General features: G+C 46.2%; 1 protein-coding gene across 10 annotated transcripts in view; it reads left to right on the top strand.

The window, feature by feature from the left end:
- fer (fer (fps/fes related) tyrosine kinase) overlaps positions 1–19,369 on the top strand; it is a 408,576-nt gene that overhangs the window by 131,488 nt on the left and 257,719 nt on the right. For 2 of the 10 annotated variants that reach the window (XM_060913316.1, XM_060913315.1), the window contains exon 7: positions 9,418–9,604. The exons of the other annotated variants lie outside the window; for them this stretch is intronic. In XM_060913316.1, the coding sequence (XP_060769299.1) occupies positions 9,418–9,604 (187 nt within the window). The remainder of the gene's footprint in view (positions 1–9,417; positions 9,605–19,369) is intronic. 10 annotated transcript variants of the gene reach the window in all.

The raw sequence follows: 19,369 nt of genomic DNA, 5'->3' as shown, positions 1-19,369 counted from the left end.
TGGCCAGCAAACAGTCTGGATCTCAGTCCAATTGAAAATATATGGTGGAAATTGAAAAAAAAAAAAAAAAGTCCATGACAAGGCTCCATCCTGCAAAGCTGATCTGTCAACTGCTATACGAGAAAGTTGGAACCTGACTGATAAAGAATATTCTTTTTCATTAGTGAAGTACACGCCTCAAAGAATTCAAGCTGTCATAAAAGCCAGGGGAGGTGCAGCAAAGTACTAATTGTGATTTATTTTTTTTTTAATTTATGATTCCATAATTTTTTCCTCATCATTGAGTGATTTCCATAATTTTTTCTTCTACTTGATCTTGAAAAAAATGTGCCATTAATTACAAAAAAATTAATTTAATTTTTTTGAGGTATATTTTACAAAGCCAGTTCAGCTGTTAAATAAAGCAATTTTGTGTCATGTCTGTGATTTTTTTTTTTTGCTACAAAGTAAAACAGCTGAATGAACATCCTCCAAGAGTAGTGATTTCATATTTTTTGCCAGGGGTTGTAGTCAACGTGACTTAAACGAAGTCCTCAACAACATAACTGTGCCTGTCAACCATGCACTTCAATTTGTATAGTAATTTCCCTTTTAAATACAACGTGACCGTGTTAAAACAACATCCACTGGTCCATTAAACTTCAACTGCTAAATATGCAAATAAATCCACCCGTTTATGTGAGTACACAGGCACTTATGGATGTACGTGCTGCGGAAGACAGCTTTAGAATAGCAAACCAAGCCAAAACGAGAGACGGGAATCATTGTCAAAGAACAAGCTAGGGTCGGGCGATCGGCGAACAGAGTAATGTGGGCAAAACAGAAATTGAGGAAACAAGAAAACAAAGGTCAAACAGGCAGAAAGGCAGTCAGAAAATAACAAGGCTTGGCATGTACGGAAAAAACAGAACGATACTTCACAATGTGTGCTTGTGTGACTGGGGTTTAAAATACTGAGACAGGTGATGAGGAAATGAATGTTAACTGAGAGTCAGAAGGTGGGAGATGGAGGGCACTGTGTGTGCTGGGAGTTGTAGTCCAAGCTGTTCATGTTTGTAGTCTGCTCGTCTCCAGCGGGTTTACTGAGAGCCCCCCCCGAGGAGCTACCTCCGGGAGCTATACTCTTTCGGGGGTGTCCTCGACCTCTGGGTACTGGCTTGCTGGGGTCCTGGACATGGAAGTCTTGCCTGAGCAGAGGGTCGAGGATGTCCTTGGACGTGACCCAACTTTGTTCTTACGGCCCATACCCTTCCCAATCTACCAGGTACTGGATCTGGCCGCCTCTTCGCCTGGAGTTGAAGGTTTTGTTGACCTGGTAGGTGGGTTCCCTGTCGAGATTCAGAGAAGGGTGATCTTGAGTGGGTGTGTTGTCAGAGAATGGACCTGGGATGACAGGTTTGAGATTGGAGACGTGGAAAGTGGGAGAGACTCTGCTGTGCGGTGGAAGTTCTAGACGATGTGAGACATCGTTAATGCTCCATAACACCTTGAAGGGTCCGCTGTAGCATGGTTGTAGTTTCTTACCGGTGTGTGTGTGTGTGTGTGTGTGTCTCATAGGTTCTTAGTCGCCACCCATACTCGATCACCGGGAAGATAGGTGGGAGTCTGTCCTCTGTGCCGATCGGCATACGTCTTGTACTTGGCACAGACTACCTCTTCCCAAATTGTTTGGCTGTGCTGGAACCACTCGTCTACTGCCTGTACCTGATTGGGTGCATCATCCCAGGGGAACGAGGGTGATTGGTAATGGAATATGCACTGGAAAGGTGTTAGCTGAGTCACAGAATGCTTTAGGGAGTTCTGCACGTACTCAGCCCATGGCAAGAAATGTGCCCAGTCCCCCTGGTTGTGCATGCAGTAGATTTGCAGGAAGCAGACGATTTCCTGATTGGCCCATTCTACCTGCCCATTGGACTGGGGGTGGTAGCTGGATGTGAGGCTAATGGACATCCCCAACCTCTCCATGAAGCAGGACCAGAACTCGGAGATTGTGGTTGCTGACGATGTCTTCAGGGATGGCGTGGTATCAGAATACTTGTTGGAAAAGAAGCTCAGCTGTTTGGGCGGCCGTAGGGATACCCGGAAGAGGGATGAGCCTCAAAGCTTTTGAGAACCGGTCGATGGTGACCATGATTGTGGTATTGTTTTGTGATGATGGGAGGTCTGTGACAAAGTTGATCGCCAAGTGTGACCATGGTCGCTGCGGGACAGGTAGAGGCATGAGTTTGCCAGCTGGGGGAGCTCGAGGAACCTTGGCCTGGGCACAGCCAGAACAGGAAGAGATGAACCGGTTGATTTCAGTCAGCATGTTATCCCACCAGTACCTATTCTTCAGCATCTGGTAGGTACGTTGACTGTTGGGGTGACCAACAGCAGGAGAGGAGTGTGTCCAGGTGATGAGTTTGCTGCGTAGATGTGCTGGCACAAAGAGAAGACCAGATGGGATGTGATTTAGGTACAGATTGTGGTTGAGACTTATGGATTTCACTGTCCAGATCCCACATGATGGATTGTACATAGTGCTTTGTCGGGATGATGGGTTGAGGTTCTGTGTAATTGGGAGAAGGTTCTACAGCCTGGGATAGAGCATCCGCCTTGGTGTTCTTGGACCCTGGTAGGAAGGAGATAGAGAAATTAAAACGGGTGAAAAACAGTGTCCACCTGGCCTGATGTGGGTTCAACCTCCTGGCCTTCTTGAGATATTCTTGGTTCTTATGGTCAGTTAGGATGATGAACGGATGAGTTGCTCCCTCCAACCAGTGTCGCCATTCCTCCAAGGCTAGTTTGATGGCCAGCAGCTCGCGATTGCCCACATTGTAATTCCTCTCGGCAGGGGTTAGCTTCTTGGAGAAGAAAGCTACTGGATGTAGTTTTGGCTTTTCCCCAAACCACTTGGACAAGATGGCTCCTACTCCTGTGTCGGTGGCATCTACCTCCATGACGAATGGTTTCGTGGGGTCTGGATGCTGGAGAATAAGAGCCAATGTGTAGGTGGTTTTCAGCTTGTTGTGAAGGCCTCTTCTGCCTGAGGATTCCATCGGAGACACTTGGGACCCTTTTTCAGGAAGGTGGTCAATGGAGCAGCCAAGGTGCTGAAGTTCCTGATGAAACGGCGGTAGAAGTTGGCAAAACCTACAAATCTCTGGAGGTCCTTGATGGACTTAGGTTGGGGCCATGAGGTAACAACTGAGACTTTGGTTGAGTCCATGCTGACCCCTTCCAAGCTAATGATGTAGCCCAGGAAGGAAAGCTTGTCTTGGTGGAATTCGCATTTTTCGGCTTTGACATTGAGGTGGTTCTCCAGCAACTGTTTGAGGACAGTTCTGATATGGTCCTGATGACTGGGGAAATTTGAGGAATAGATCAAGATGTCATCTATGTAGGCAATGATGTATTTTCCCAGCATGTCCCGCAGCACGTCATTGATGAAACTTTGGAACACACTGGGAGCCAAAGGTAAGCCATATGGCATAACCCGGTATTCAAAGTGACCAGTGGTTGTGCTGAAGGCGGTCTTCCACTCGTCACTTCGTTTAATCCGGATCAGGTTGTAGGCACTTCAAAGATCCAGCTTGGAAAACACCTTAGCTGATCTGAGTTGCAGCAAAGCTGCCGGAACCAGAGGGAGAGGATACGGATATTTAACGTGACTTCATTAAGCCCTCTATCATCTATGAAGGGCCGAAGTCCACCTCCTCATTTCTCCATGAAGAAGAAGCCAGCCAAGGCAGGAGATTTTGACGACCGGATGTAACCTTGTTTGATAGATTCTTTATCGTCATTGCACATTACTATACAACGAAGCACCTGTTTGAGGGCTCAGATCACAGCAGCATATCAATAAATAAAAAACGTGTGTATGTAATTATTCAGTGTAGCCAAACACAGTAAGGTGCAAAGTGTGAGTCCAAGTCCAGATCAGGCCTCCAGCAGAGCTTTTACAGCCCTGGGGAAGAAGCTATTTTGGTGTCTTGCTGTTTGTGACTTTATGACCCTAAGCCTGCCAGAGGGAAGGGTGTCAAAAAGACATTGTCTGGGGTGAGTGCAGTCAGTCCTAATCTTTGTGGCTCTGTTTCTCAGCCTGGCAGAGTAAATCTGTTCCAGGGATTGGAGAGGGGTACCAGTGATTTTAGATGCAGTCCTGATGATCCGCTGCAGATCTTTCCTGTCCTCTGAGGTGCAGCTGGAGAACCACACTATGCATCCATAGCTCAGAACACTTTGTATGGTGCACTGGTAGAAGTTGGTGAGGAGCTTCTGTGAGAGCCCAGCTTTCCTCAGGGATTGCAGGAAGAAGAGTCTCTGCTGAGACTTGTTTGAGAGCCTCCTGGATGTACTCTTCCATGGCAGCATGTTCTTTCTGGGAAAGGGGATAGATGTGACCTCGTGGTGGCGCCATGCCTGGCAACGGCTCAATGGCGCAGTCACAGGGCTTATGCGGCGGTAGTCTGCAGGCCTTCCCCTTGGTGAAGACCTCAGAAAGATCCTGGTAGCATTCTGGAACGTTGTCCATGGAGTCGGGGAGTGGGCTCTCAACTGAGGTGGAGAAGACGATGAGTTGGGGACGAGAGAGGCAGCTCTGAAAGCACGTAGGTGACCACTGGAGTATCTCCTTGTTCTGCCATGAGATGAGGGGATCATGCAGTTGTAACCAGGGGTAGCCAAGGATGATATGATGATCAGTGATCATGATGTACAAAGAGATTAGTTTGTGATTTAGGGCCCCCATTTGTATCTGCAGCGGCTGTGTCCGTGATGTGACTAGGCCGTCGCCTATGGGTCCGCCATCGATAGTCTGGATGCTAAGCGCACTTTGCAGGGAGATGGCTTGCAGGCTGAGCTTTTGCACTAGGGCTTGGCTGATGAAGTTCCCCTCTGCTCCTGAATCTACGAAGGTGGATAGGACATGAGTGGAGGACGCCATCTTCAGTACTACTGGGATTTTGAAGGATTTTGAGTTAAGTTTTCTCACTGGACTTTGGGCTGCAACAGGTCTCTCAGTTGAGGTTCCCCGGGCAGGTCAAACTGGGCAGTGTTGGATGTCATGACTGGCGCTCCTACAGTAGAACCACAAACCCTCCTTGCGCCTTCTGGCACACTCGGTGCAGGACAACCGTGTGTGTATGTGACAGCTCCATGGGTGCCTGTTCCTCGGGAGGCGACGTTGGCTTCTTCTCCATGAGAGGCGAAGGCCAGTGCTTCAACAGCTGGTCTAGACATATGGACAGTTCGGTCAGGGAGTCCAGTGAGAGGTTCTCATCCCTACATGCCAGCTCGCTGAGTATTTCAGGGTGCAGTGTCTGGCGAAAGAACGCTTTGAGTGCTGGGTCGTTCCAAGAGTCCTGAAATCTAGGGCATACTTGGCGACGCTTCTGGTGCCCTGTGAGCTAGTGAGAAGGCTTTCCCCAACTTCGATTCCCTCAGGCTTGTGATCGAATACCTTCTTGAATAGGGAGAGGAATTGTTCATATGACCCTGTTGGCTTTCCACCGTTTTTTCCAGACGGCTGTAGCCCAGCGGAGTGCTTTGCCAGTGACCCCTAATGACAGAAATTTAGCGAGTTTGTATTCTTCCAGAATATCCGGCATGGTGGCGAAATACAATGAGCATTGTAACAAGAAGCCCTTACATGCGGCGAGGTCGCCAGTGAACTTTTCTGGTGCAGGGAGTTGCAACGTGGAGCGAGGAGGAGATTGTGTACGCTAGGAGGGCCTGTGACATAAGTTGTTAGCTGCGTCATCCTGGTGTTCAGATCGGCGAGCATCTGTTGATCTCCTAGCAGTTGCCCCTGTGCGTTGAGAGCTATCTGTGATCCTCCACTACGTCCATGCTGGCAAAGTATCCTGTGAGTACGCAAGCACTTACGGATGTACATGCGGTGGAAGATAGCTTTAGAAGAAAGCTTGGTTTGGCTTGGCAAACCAAGCCAAAATGAGAGACAGGAATTGTAGTCAAAGAACAGGCTAGGGTCAGGCGATCGGCGAACAGAGTAACGTGGGCAAAACAGAAATCAAGGAAATGAGAAAACACTAGCAAAGGTCAAACAGGCAGAAAGGCAGTCAGAGAGGTACATGGTAAGCCAGTGTACCACAGTTATACAGTGTACAACAGGCAGAAAGGCAGTCAGAAAGGCAGTCACATGGTAAGCCAGTGTACCACAGTTATACAGTGGCATTGTACAGCTTGACTGCAACAGGTAGGAATGATTTCCTGTGTCTCTCAGTTGTGCAGCATGGAACATGTTGTGTGATGTCTTGCTGTCTTGACTCGCGGTAAACAATCTCCTTCTCCTGAAGGTCTGAGGGTATTTTCTGGCACTCTGGTATGCTCTGATTTTGTTGTCAATTACAACAAATCTATGCAGTATTTTCAAAGTCATATGACTTTTTTATTTTTATTTTTTGCATTCAGCACAAGTTCAGCTACAACAATATCTATGTAATATGTATGTCATGATTGTACTTTTTAAAAATTACCAGATAAATGATGTAAAAAGCAGTTTTAGAACTGTGTTGGAATGTGTGTGTGGGGAAAAAAAAAACCATGACCTTACCCATTGTGTCGAACCGTTTTGGTCACTTGAGGTCAGGCCCGGCGCGATGGGCGGGCCTTTGGGGGCCGGGCCCGCCCATTGAGGCACGTGGGCCCGCCCACCCTGTCATAGGCTAGGGCCAACAGCTTAACACAATATTTAAAATAAATAAATAAATAAATAGCAGGCTACTACAATTAAATGCTTTTTTTTTTTTTTTAAAAGGCATAATATTAAAGAAAAAGTCCTTAATTTAAAATGTGTTAAAACTATTTGTAATCATCTGATTGGTTATTTCGTAATGATCCAGGTTAAATGGAAATGATTTGGTTAAACGGAAATGGAAACGCGCTCTGACTTTTGGCGCAAGCACTGCTCTCTGCGAGAACTCCTTTTCCACTCTGAAGAACGTTTTCACCGACCACAGACAAAGCATGCTGCACACACGCAAGGCCAATTTGATCAAATTGGCATTTGAGAAGGACTTGACAAAAAAGTTCAGGGAGGAGTGGAGTGACGCTGTCTTGCGAAGATTCCACGCAGCTGCACATCGTTGCCTACTGCTTTACTGAGGGTGAGCTTGAATTTTTAATCACTACATAATAGTTGTACTTGAGTTGTTGATTATAGTAAGCCTACTGTATGGGCTACAAAATAATTATACATGACACACTGTTTTCTTAACGTTTCGGCCTGCGCCCATCTCGTCAGCCCTGCGCTGTCATGCACTTGGCGTTTGATTTGCAAACTAAGCACTGGAGGTAAGAAACTGGTTTTGATGTTTCAGTTAACCTACAAAACACATCTGTATTAAAGATTAATGTTGTCATGCTTCACAAAACTAGATTTGAGACATAAAACTTTTAATGCGCATGGTTTCACTTAGAAGGGATTCAGTGACTGCAGTTAGGCTTTGTGCAGGGACAATGAGTGTGGCACGGGGGTATGAGTGTGATGTGATCTGTTGCGCACTCTTAATTGTAAATATCAATCTTAATTTGCTGTCAACATTGATCACAATCATACGTTTGCGCATTCAGTGTTGGGTATTCGGAACGAGTTTACAACATGACTCGTGCGCAAACGGAATACTGCCAATATTCCGTATGAAACGGAATATTCCCTGCAAATGCGCTCAGTGACGGACAATAGCAGCGGAACAGGGTGTCTGAAGAGCTCAAAATACACCATTTTAGAGTGGGTTTTTTTTTTCAAAAATTTCTTCTGGGGGAGCATGCGCCCGGACCCCCCTAGTAAAATTGGGTTCGCCGATGCATGCCCACCCCCAGCCAGTGCATTGCCCAGCTACTAGACCGCTTCTGCCGCTGGGTCTGCTTGAGGTGATTCTGTTCAGTCTTAGGAATGTATCAAGCACAAAAACTTAAATCTGCTCCATTGATTTGGACTGGCCATCAAAAAACTTATGTCCTATTGTTTTGGGATAAAGGGTTGGTAGTGGGAGGGGTATTCAATGGGAAGGGTGAAAAATTTCCATTCCAATCAGGAGAGGGGAAAAAACCTCCTACTGCCATCTCTTAATCCCATCAGATCAAGTCACAATGGGTAAAGCAATGTTTTTTCATACATTCCAACACAGGTCTAAAACTGCTTTTCCCAACAGCTTCATCTCATCTCATTATCTCTAGCCGCTTTATCCTTCTACAGGGTCGCAGGCAAGCTGAAGCCTATCCCAGCTGACTACGGGTGAAAGGCGGGGTACACCCTGGACAAGTCGCCAGGTCATCACAGGGCTGACACATAGACACAGACAACCATTCACACTCACATTCACACCTACGGTCAATTTAGAGTCACCAGTTAACCTAACCTGCAAGTCTTTGGACTGTGGGGGAAACCGGTGCACCCGGAGGAAACACACGGGGAGAACATGCAAACTCCACACAGAAAGGCCCTCGCCGGCCCCGGGGCTCGAACCCAGGACCTTCTTGCTGTGAGGCGACAGCGCTAACCACTACACCACCGTGCCGCCCCCAACAGCTTCATTTATCTGGTATTTGACTTTATTTTGGTATTTGACTCAATTCAGTGTGTCTTGAAATTAACTATTGTACTGTCCAGAGCCACAACCAATTCTGTTACACAATTACTCTGTAATTTTGCTCCCACTCCAACTCTTACTCTCTCAACTCAGAATGGAGCAAAATTAACTATTTTTGAGGAAAATACTTTTAACTCTGGAAAAACTGCTCAGTCATTTTTCCTGTGTATGCACTACAGCGCACTCATATCAACCGATCTGCTCATCAGAAATAGAATAAATATTTACACTTGCTCAAGCTGATTTCTGGCTGGATCGAGTTGAAGTAAAAAAAAAAGGCACTGCGTCGCAGTTCTCAAGATTGAACTGAATCACTGCTCTGAATCATCAAATGAATTTAATGGCTGTCCTGAATCAGCCGAAGCGCATAAAATCTGCGTGTCATCTTGCAGCAAGTTTTACCTCCAGATAGCCTGAACTATGTCTGACAGATTTTATCCTGTTTATGGTGGACGTTCCCACCGCAAAAGAGAAATCAATGGAAACTGAAAGAGTGAAAGTGATTATCATGCCTTTACCATGTAAATAGTCTTTTATAAATGTGTAAATGGACTCTCAGCGCTCAGAGTGCAGTGGGACTGAGTAAGGTGACGACAAGTTTTATGTTTCATCTAATTTTGGTAATTTAAAAGAATATAATATTTGGCAGTGGGCACATAGAAAAATGTAACGTTTATCATGCGTGTATGATGAAAAACTCTTGAAGATATTTATCTAAATACATGACCTACTCATTCTAAACCTGCCAAGCTTTGCTTGCAAAGCTCTCAACCCCAGAGGGTTAAGAAGCGAATGAGGACCGCTCTGTTTTGGTTTGGCTTCCCAGATGCCAGCATACGGTGAATCCACTCCAAGGTGAACACTTTATCCGGATTCAACCCCAGCTATCGTGGCAGCATGTCGCTGATAAAGTCAAGGAGTGCTTGTTGGCCCTCAGCCCCCTCTCGTATACCAAGGAGCCGGAGGTTCTTCCTTCTGCCTTGGTTCTCAAGGTCCTCAGTTTTGGATTCAAGGTAAGCGATTCACTTGACGGCGGAGTCAAGTGCGGCTTGTGCTTTGTCCAGTGTTTCTTCTGCATCATGTATGTGATGCTTAGCTTCTTCAATACATGTTGCATTTGAAAATGCATCTTGTTTTACTTCTGTCACTTTACATTTCAATGCAGCCATCGAGTTCGCCATGTCAGTCAGATGGGTGTCAATATTATCCAACTTTGTCCCGAACTTCGACCGGACTGATTTCAGCTCGCTTAAAACTGCCGCCATGTCTGCCATGTAGCTATGTTGCTAGCTGTTGCGCGACTTGGTGGAGTTCATTGAGTAGCAGTCTTTCGTCCTCGGGTAAAAACATCACAGTGCCTGGCTGCAGGAGGTTTTGACATATCGACGCCGAGGTCTCGTTTGACAAATTAGCAGTATATATGAAGGGTTTTGATCTAAATCGTGCACGGTTTTACAGAGCTTTCTCGCTAAGCTGCCATCTTCGTCTTGGTCACCTGACACCCCCCCCCGTAATTACGCTATTACTGAAAAACTCTGACCCATGAAATTTGGTACACACATCAGTCCTGGCCACCACTACTCAGGGATAAAGGCGTGGCCCCAGGTGTGTCCGTGGGACTCCATAGCGCCCCCACATGGCATTGAGACTTCTGCCCGGTATATAGTTTCACCTATCCATGTCAAATTTTGTCCGTGCGTGGTGTGCCCCAAGACAAGCAAAATTGCATTATACACTGCCTTGGCCATACTCAGCTGGAAGTGAGTAACGTTTGTTTTTGTGCATTATGACCTGTATTACATTTTGATGTACTCCTCCTAGGCGTTTTGTTGGATTCCTGCAATATTTGGCATATGTGATGTCAAGATCTTGCTGACTATGAATTGCAATGGGATTTGCGACAACTTGCAAGCTGTTGAATGGCAAAACAATACATTTGTTACGCCATGCAAATAGGAAGTATGTCATAAATTCACCATGCATTGCCCAATATAGTTTGAACTTCACAGGTTATAGGATATGATGGTTCTCATGATATCCACATGCCCAAAGTGACCCTCAGGTATAGTGCCACCATTTGGACCTGGACAATAATGATTCCATTGCCTAAAAACTCTGACTCATGAAATTTGGTACGCACATCAATCCTGGCCAACTGCTACTCAGGGATAGAGACTTAGCCCATAGCGCCCCCACATGTTATTGAGACTTCTGCCTGATATATAGTTTCACCTATCACTGTCAAATTTGGTAGGTGCGATTGGTGCTCCAAGATGAGCAAAATTGGAATATATATTCTATTAGCGATCCTCAACAGGAATTGAGTTATTTTTGTTTTTGTGCGTTTTGACACGTGTTACATTTTGGCATACTTCTCCTCGGGGATTTGTTGGATTCCTGCTGTATTTGGTATACGTGATGTGAAGACCTTGCTGACTTTGAATTGTGAAGGGATTTGTGACAACTTGCAAGCTGTTGAATTTGCAAAACAATAAATTTGTTATGCCACACAAACAGGAAGTGTGTCATAAATTCACTGTGCGTTTCCTGATATGGCTAAAACTTCACAGGTTATCAGATATAATGGGTCTGATGGTATCTACATGCCCAAAGTGTCCCTCTGGTATAGTGCCACCATTTGGGCCTGCACAGTAATGACTCCATTGCCAGTCAACTCAAACTCATGAAAATTGGTACATGCCAATCCTGGCCATGACTTGACACCACGTGTGTACAGGGGACTCCATAGCGCCCCCACATGACATTGAGACCTCTGCCCGGTATATAGTTTCACCTATCTGTGTCAAAATTAGTAGGTGTGTGGGGTTGTGCAAAGAGGAACAAAACTGAAAATTTTAAATTGTATTAGCCAATTGAATTGTGAAGGGATTTGTGATATTTTGCATGATGTTGAAATAGTGAACCAATAAATTTAGATGTTTCGCCATGCAAACAGGAAATGTGTCATAAATTCACCATGTGTCAGGTGTGCGTGTATGATGGATGTAAGTGCAGATATGTTCACTAATCATAAACAGTGCAATCTAAACATAAAGTGCCTGCAACGCACACGACAGGTAAACAGTCCAAAGGAGCAGGCAAGGTTGTAATCGAGGCGCGGACAGAGTATCGGAGGCAAAACAATGACGAGATCAAGATACGAAAAACAGGATTCAAGAAATCAGGAAGTCAACCAGAACTAGGAACAAGGAAACAAGGCTTAGTATGCACACAGGACGTGGCATAATACTTCATGTCGTCCTCTCCTCGGCACAGTCCTTAAATAGTCTAAGCATAGTTCATTGATTAATGGCAGGTCCAACTCAGAGTTTGTTTTTTCCATCCTGTCTGGTTAAAAACACCTATAGCCGGCTGGATATTTATCTATAAGACAAGAGGGAAGCTTGTCATACGACTTCCTCCATATCTACAACATTCTGGATGACATCACACGGACACCAGGCTCTCCGTGGATTACAATCCCAGCTTCGAGGAGCCGGTGGCGGCGCAGAGAACATAAACAAAAGAGGGGGTGCTAGTGAGGCTAAGGAAGCAGCCGCACAAACCACTGCTTCCAATCATTTTCCTCTCTAATGTGAGGTCTCTTGTGAACAAACTGGACGAATGGAAGCTGCGGATTGCAACTGATAATCTTATCCGGGGCTGCTGCATTCTGCTGATCATGGAGACGTGGTTGAATCCACTCATACTGGACACTGCTATTGTGCTAGCAGGCTACACAACACCGACAAGACAGGTCGGAAAGCTCTGCTAAGAAAAGAGGAGGGGAGCTATGCATTTATGTAAACAACAGCTGGTGCATGAATTCCACAGTAGTTGCTAGACACTGCTCTCCGGATGTGGAGTTCATGACAATTAAATGCAGACCCTTGTACCTCCCCCATGAGATTAACGCTGTACTACTCACTGCTGTGTGTATATAGCACCAGATGCTAATGCTAGCTTGGCTCTGGGGCTTTTGCACAACACCATCAGCAACGAACAGAACAAGTATCCTGAGGCTGCTCACACAATTTCCGTGGACTTTAATCATGCTGATCTGAAAGCAGTCCTCCCCAAATTCCATCAACACAAAGTGTACAAACGGGAGAAAAACTGGACAAGTTGTACACAAACATTCTCTGGTAGAGGAGCTACAGGGCTAAACCCCTAGCACACCTTGGCCAGTCTGATCATATGTCCCTGCTTCTGATCCCTGCATACACCCCCCTCCGGACACAAGCTCCCATTATGACCCGGACTGTTAGCACATGGCCTGAGGATGCTTCGCACCAGCTACAGGACTGCTTCCAAAGAACCGACTGGGAGGTTTTTGCTCACCAGGACCTGGAGAACCACACTACAGCAGTCCTGGATTACAATCAGGTTCTGCACGGACAATGTCACCAGGGACAAACGTATAATGATTTATCCTAACAGGAAGCCCTGGATGACAAAGGAGGTCCAGAGCCTGTTGAAAGCCAGGAACACTGCTTTCAGGTCGGGGGATAAGGCACTCTACAGTGCAGCTAGAGCCAACCTGAAAAGAGGCATCGGCGAGGCCAAGGCAACATACAGAAGGAGGATAGAGGACCAGCTCAGGAGCAACAACACCAGGCAGGTGTGGCAGGGTGTCCAGCACATCACCAGTTACAGATCCAGCAATTCCCCTCCCATGGACGGAGAGACTTCTCTGGTAGAGGAGCTGAATATCTTCTTTGCCCGCTTTGAGGTGACACCAACAGCAGCTCCATCACAGCTGCCTGTCCACAGCAGCCTCACACTCACGGTAGAGGAGTGTGAGGTGAGGCGGGTGATGAAGGTGAACCCAAGGAAGGCTGCGGGACCCGACGGTGTGATGGGACGGGTGCTGAAAGACTGTGCGGATCAACTGGCTGGAATCTTCACAAGGATTTTTAACCAGTCCCTGTCTCAGGCCATTGTCCCATCCTGGCTTAAGTCCTCAACCATTATACCGCTGCCAAAAAAACCTAACATCAACACCCTGAATGACTACCGCCCAGTGGCACTTACACCTGTCATCATGAAGTGCTTTGAGAAACTGGTGCGGAGTCATATCCTTGCCTGCCTGCCTGCCTGCCTGCCTGCTGAGCTGGACCCTCTTCAATTTGCTTACAAAGCAAAGAGATCCACAGAGGATGCTGGATTCACAGCACTTCACACTGCACTGACCCACTTGGAGCAGCAGGGGAGCTATGTCAGAATGCTGTTTGTAGACTTCAGCTCGGCGTTTAACACCATCCTCCCACAACGACTGGTGTCCAAGCTGGTGGACCTTGGGCTTCCACCACTCACCTGCAACTGGATATTGGACTTTCTGTCAGGCCACTCCCAGAGAGTCAGGGTGGGTTCCCACACCTCCACTGCTCTCAGCCTGAACACCGGCTCGCCACAGGATTGTGTACTTAGCCCACTCCTTTACACCCTTTACACGTATGACTGTGTCTCCACCCACCTCAGCAACAAGATTGTAAAGTTCGCAGATGACACGACTGTGGTTGGACTCATCTCAGGCGAGGAGGTTGAGCTGGCATACAGGGACAAGGTGGAGCGGCTGTCAGAGTAGTGCAAAGTCAACAATCTGCTCCTTAACACCACCAAAACAAAGGAGTTGGTTATTGAATTTTTAGGAAAAACAAAACTGACATCCAGCCACTCATCATCGGTGGGGCCTGTGTGGAGAGGGTCCCGGTGTTCAGGTTTCTCGGCATTGAGCTGGAGAACAACCTAAGCTGGAGTGCCAACACCAAGGAGCTGCTGAAGGCGGCGCAGCAGAGACTGTACTTTTATGAGAATCCTCAGAAAGAACGGTCTCCCCCAAAATCTGCTCTGGGCCTTCTATCACTGGTCCATAGTGTGTGTGCTCACATACGGACTGTGTGTATGGTACGGCAGCTGCACATCCTCAGAGAAGAAGGCGCTCCACAGGGTCGTTAGGGCAGCAGAGAAAACGATAGGCTGCCCCCTCCCCACCCTGGAACAGATTTACACCTCCAGATGCCGCAGGAAAGCAATGGACATTTCAAAAGACACTTCACGCCCCGGTCATTGTCTCTTCCAGCTTTTTCCATCAGGCAAGAGATACAGAGCAATGAAAACCAGGACAAACCGCCTAAAAAACAGTTTCTATCCCAAAGCAATCATGGCTTTAAACTCAAATGTGCAATAGAACTATTCTTGGCCCTATCCCCAATGTGCAATTTGTGTGTGTGTGTGTGTAGTGCAATTTGTGTACATTCTGCTTTTATTCTGTTTATACCATTTTATCAGTGCAATCTGTGTACATATAGAACCAATACAATTCTGTTTATATTCTGTTTATGCTATTTTACCAGTGCAATTCTGTATATGTTACTGTTTATTTTTATACTTTGTTCTTATTTTTTCTATAACTTCTAATGAGTTAACAGCACCTTCAATTTCGTTGTACCTTTGGAAAAGTGACAATGACAAAGACTTTATCTTGTTGACAGCGTGCGTGCTGTAGCCCACTGGACTCAGGCTCTGTGGACGATGAGGGCTCTGAACTTGGCTCAGGCTCTTGAAATGGCTTGGGTACAGATTCGGGCTCTGGAGACAGCTTGGGTACAGACTCGGGCTCTTGGCAGGCTTCAGGCGTCATAGAGGGCTCTGGACTGGGCACAGCATCGTGGAGGGCTCTGTACTGGCTACAAATGTCGTAGAGGGCTCGGGACTGGGTGCTAGAGTGGGAACTGGCTCCGCGGAAGGCTCTGGAGCGGGAACTGTCTCCTCGGAAGGCTCTGGAGCAGGAACTGGATCCTCAGAGGGTTCTGGAATGGGATTGGACGCCACTGGCGCATGAACAGCCACCAGTGCAGGAACATGAACAGCTGCGGGAACAGGAACATGAACAGTTGCTGGAGGCACAGGAACATAAACAGCTCCGGGAGCAGGAACCGCTGCAGGCACTGTATCGGCCCCTGGGGGGAGCTCTGGGGCAATGGTCTCCTCAGCTCTGGAGGCCCCGGGAGTGGTTGATCTTAGGAGGTGCTCTAGGGCAACAGCCTTCTCCGTTTTGTCAACCACTGGTCTAGCTGCCTCTCCCCAAAAATCTTCAAGGGGATCTTCCTTAACCAGTGACTCATAGATTAACTGAAGCATGGCAAAGAAAGTCTCTAATTTAGCAAGGCATAGATGTCCCACCTGAATAAGGAAGTCCACCCATCTGCTTGCTCGTCCCACAATGAAGGTGAGGATTAAACTCACCCAGATGGGTTCGGGGAGCTTGGGTTCCAAGAAGGTTTCATGGAGCACCCAACACTGGATCTGGAATCCAGCTGGGTGAAAGTCTCCCTCGTATGGCGTCGGGGCGTGGGCATTGGTACGTCAGCGGAAATGAGCTGTGAGTGGCATGGACAGGGAGACCTGGAAGTGGCGTGGGATTGCGTATTGAAACATATCCCCTACATCCATTTTATGATGAAGTATTCTGTCAGGTGTGCATGTATGACGGATGTAAGTGCAGATACAGTGCCTTGAAAAAGTATTCATACCCCTTGAACTTTTTCACATTTTTCCACCTTACAACCATGAACTTTAAAAGTTTTTTATTGAGATTTTGTGTGATGGACCAACACAGAGTAGCACATAATTGTGAAGTGAAAAGAAAATGATAAATGGTCTTCAAAATTTTAAACAAATAAAAATCTGAAAAATGTGGTGTGCATTAGTATTCAGCCCCCCCGCGTCAATACTTTGTAGAGCCACCTTTTGCTGCAATTACAGCTGCAAGTATTTTGTGGTATGTCTCTACCAGCTTTGCACATCTAGACACTGAAATTTTTGCCCATTCTTCTTTGCAAAATAGCTCAAGCTCAGCCAGATTGGATGGAGAGCGTCTGTGAACAGCAATTTTCAAGTCTTGCCACAGATGCTCAATGGGATTTAGGTCTGGACTTTGACTGGGCCACTCTGACACATGAATATTCTTTGATCTAAACCATTCTGTTGCAGCTCTGCCTGTATGTTTAGGGTCATTGTCTTGCTGGAAGGTGAATCTCCTTCCCAGTCTCAAGTCTTTTGCAGCCCCCAACAGGTTTTCTTCCAGGATTGCCCTGTATTTAGCTCCATCCCTCTTCCCATCAACTCTGACCAGCTTCCCTGTCCCTGCTGAAGAAAAGCATCCCCATAGCATGATGCTGCCACCACCATGTTTCAAAGTGGGGATGGTGTGTGCAGGGTGATGAGCAGTGTTAGTTTTCCGCCACACATAGCACTTTGCATTTAGGCCAAAAAGTTCAACTTTGGTCTCATCTGACCAAAGCACCTTCTTCCACATGTTTGCTGTGTCCCCTACATGGCTTCTGGCAAACTGCAAACAGGACGACTTATGCCTGTCTTTCAACAATGGCTTTCTTCTCGTCACTCTTCCAAAAAGGCCAGATTTGTGGAGTGTACGACTTATAGTTGTCCTGTGCACAGATTCTCCCACCTGAGCTGTGGATTTCTGCAGCTCCTCCAGAGTGATCATGGGCCTCTTGGCTGCTCTCCTTGCTCGCTCTGTCAGTTTAGGTGGATGGCCATGTCTTGGTAGGTTTGCAGTTGTGCCATACTTTTTCCATTTTTGAATGATGGATTGAACAGTGTTTCTTGAGATGTTCAGAGCTTGGGATATTTTTTTTATAACTTAACCCTGCTTTAAACTTCTCTAGAACTTTATCCCTGACCTGTCTGGTGAGTTCTTTGGTCTTCTTGATGCTGTTTGTTCTTCAGTGTTCTCTAACAAACCACTGAGGCCTTCACAGAACAAGTGTATTTATGCTGAGAGTAAATTACACACAGTAGGACTCTTAACTAATTAGATGACTTCTGAAGGCAATTGATTGCACTGGATTGTATTTAGAGGTATCAGAGTACAGGGGGCTGAATACTAATGCACACCACATTTTTCAGATTTTTATTTGTTTAAAATTTTGAAGACCATTTATCATTTTCGTTTCACTTCACAATTATGTGCTACTCTGTGTTGGTCTATCACATAAAATCTCAGTAAAAAACTTTTAAGTTCGTGGTTGTAAGGTGGAAAAATGTGAAAAAGTTCAAGGGGTATGAATACTTTTTCAAGGCACTGTATGTTCACTAACCGTGAACAGTGCGATCTAAACATAGTGTGTGCAACGCACATGACAGGCAAACAGTCCAAAGGAGCAGGTGAGGTTGTAATCGAGAAAACGGGCAGGAAGTCAAATCCAGGCGTGGACAGAATATCAAAGGCAAAACAATGACGAGATCAAGATATGAGAAAATGGGATTCGAGAAACCAGGAAGTCAACCAGAACTAGGAACAAGGAAACTAGGCTTAGTATGCACACATGATGCGGCATAATACTTCGCGTCGTCCTCTCCTCGGCGCAGTCCTTGAATAGTCCAAACATAGTTCGTTGATTAACGGCAGGTGTACCTTGTTGACGGTGTGCGCAGCCCAAGGCGTGCAGGACTGACACCATGCATTGCCTGATATGGCTCAAATTTCACAGGTTATAAGATATAATGGTTCTGATGATATCCACATGCCCAAAGTAACCCTCTAGTATAGTGCCACCGGACCTGGACAGTAATAACTCAATTGCCTAAAAACTCATCACTGGTGGCACATGCATCAGATTCCCAGGCTTTTGTCTCGCATCTCAAATGCATGTGGATTGTTTGAACACACATGATGGGTCATGGACCCGGGGGTGCGAGGGCCCCTCATTGCCACTTGTGGCTATATTTGTTATTAGAGCCCGAGCACCGAGGTGCATCTTAGATGCAAAGCCCTTTTTGTTTTCAGCATGTTTTTTTCTTCTTCCTCTTATTAGGGCCCCTGTACCATAGGTGCAAACTATATATTGTGTTCGGCGTGTTTTTTCTACTACTTCCCCTCATTCTCATCTCATTATCTCTAGCCACTTTATCCTGTTCTACAGGGTCGCAGGCAAGCTGGAGCCTATCCCAGCTGACTACGGGCGAAAGGCGGGGTACACCCTGGACAAGTCGCCAGGTCATCACAGGGCTGACACATAGACACAGACAACCATTCACACTCACATTCACACCTACGGTCAATTTAGAGTCACCAGTTAACCTAACCTGCATGTCTTTGGACTGTGGGGGAAACCGGAGCACCCGGAGGAAACCCACGCAGACACGGGGAGAACATGCAAACTCCGCACAGAAAGGCCCTCGCTTTCAGTGGGAGATGAAGCTACTTCACCAAAAAGTGGACTCTTTCTCAACCTTTGGACTAATTTTGAAAAGGGGTGGCAATAATCATGGAGGATCACTGTGTGTGTAAAAATGTATGTCCGTTTAGTTAGGTTCATAAATATTTGGACAGAGGCAACATTTTTCTAATTTTGGTTCTGTACATTACCACAATGAATTTTGAACAGAACAATTCAGATGCAGTTGAAGTTCAGACTTTCAGCTTTAATTCAGTGGGTTGAACAAAATGATTGCATAAAAATGTGAGGAACTAAAGCATTTTTTTTAAACACGATCCCTTCATTTCAGGGGCTCAAAAGTAATTGGACCAATTAAATAATTGTAAATAAAATGTTCATTTCTAATACTTGGTTGAAAACCCTTTGTGGCAATGACTGCCTGAAGTCTTGAACTCATTGGACATCACCAGACGCTGTGTTTCCTCCTTTTTAATGCTCTGTCAGGCCTTTACTGCAGCGGTTTTCAGTTGCTGTTTGTTTGTGGGCCTTTCTGTCTGAAGTTTAGTCTTTAACAAGTGAAATGCATGCTCA

This window comes from Neoarius graeffei, chromosome 28 (genome assembly GCF_027579695.1).
Source record: "Neoarius graeffei isolate fNeoGra1 chromosome 28, fNeoGra1.pri, whole genome shotgun sequence".
NCBI lineage: Eukaryota > Metazoa > Chordata > Actinopteri > Siluriformes > Ariidae > Neoarius > Neoarius graeffei.
Note: the sequence above shows the minus strand (reverse complement) of the source record. Positions and strands in the feature narration are given on the sequence as shown.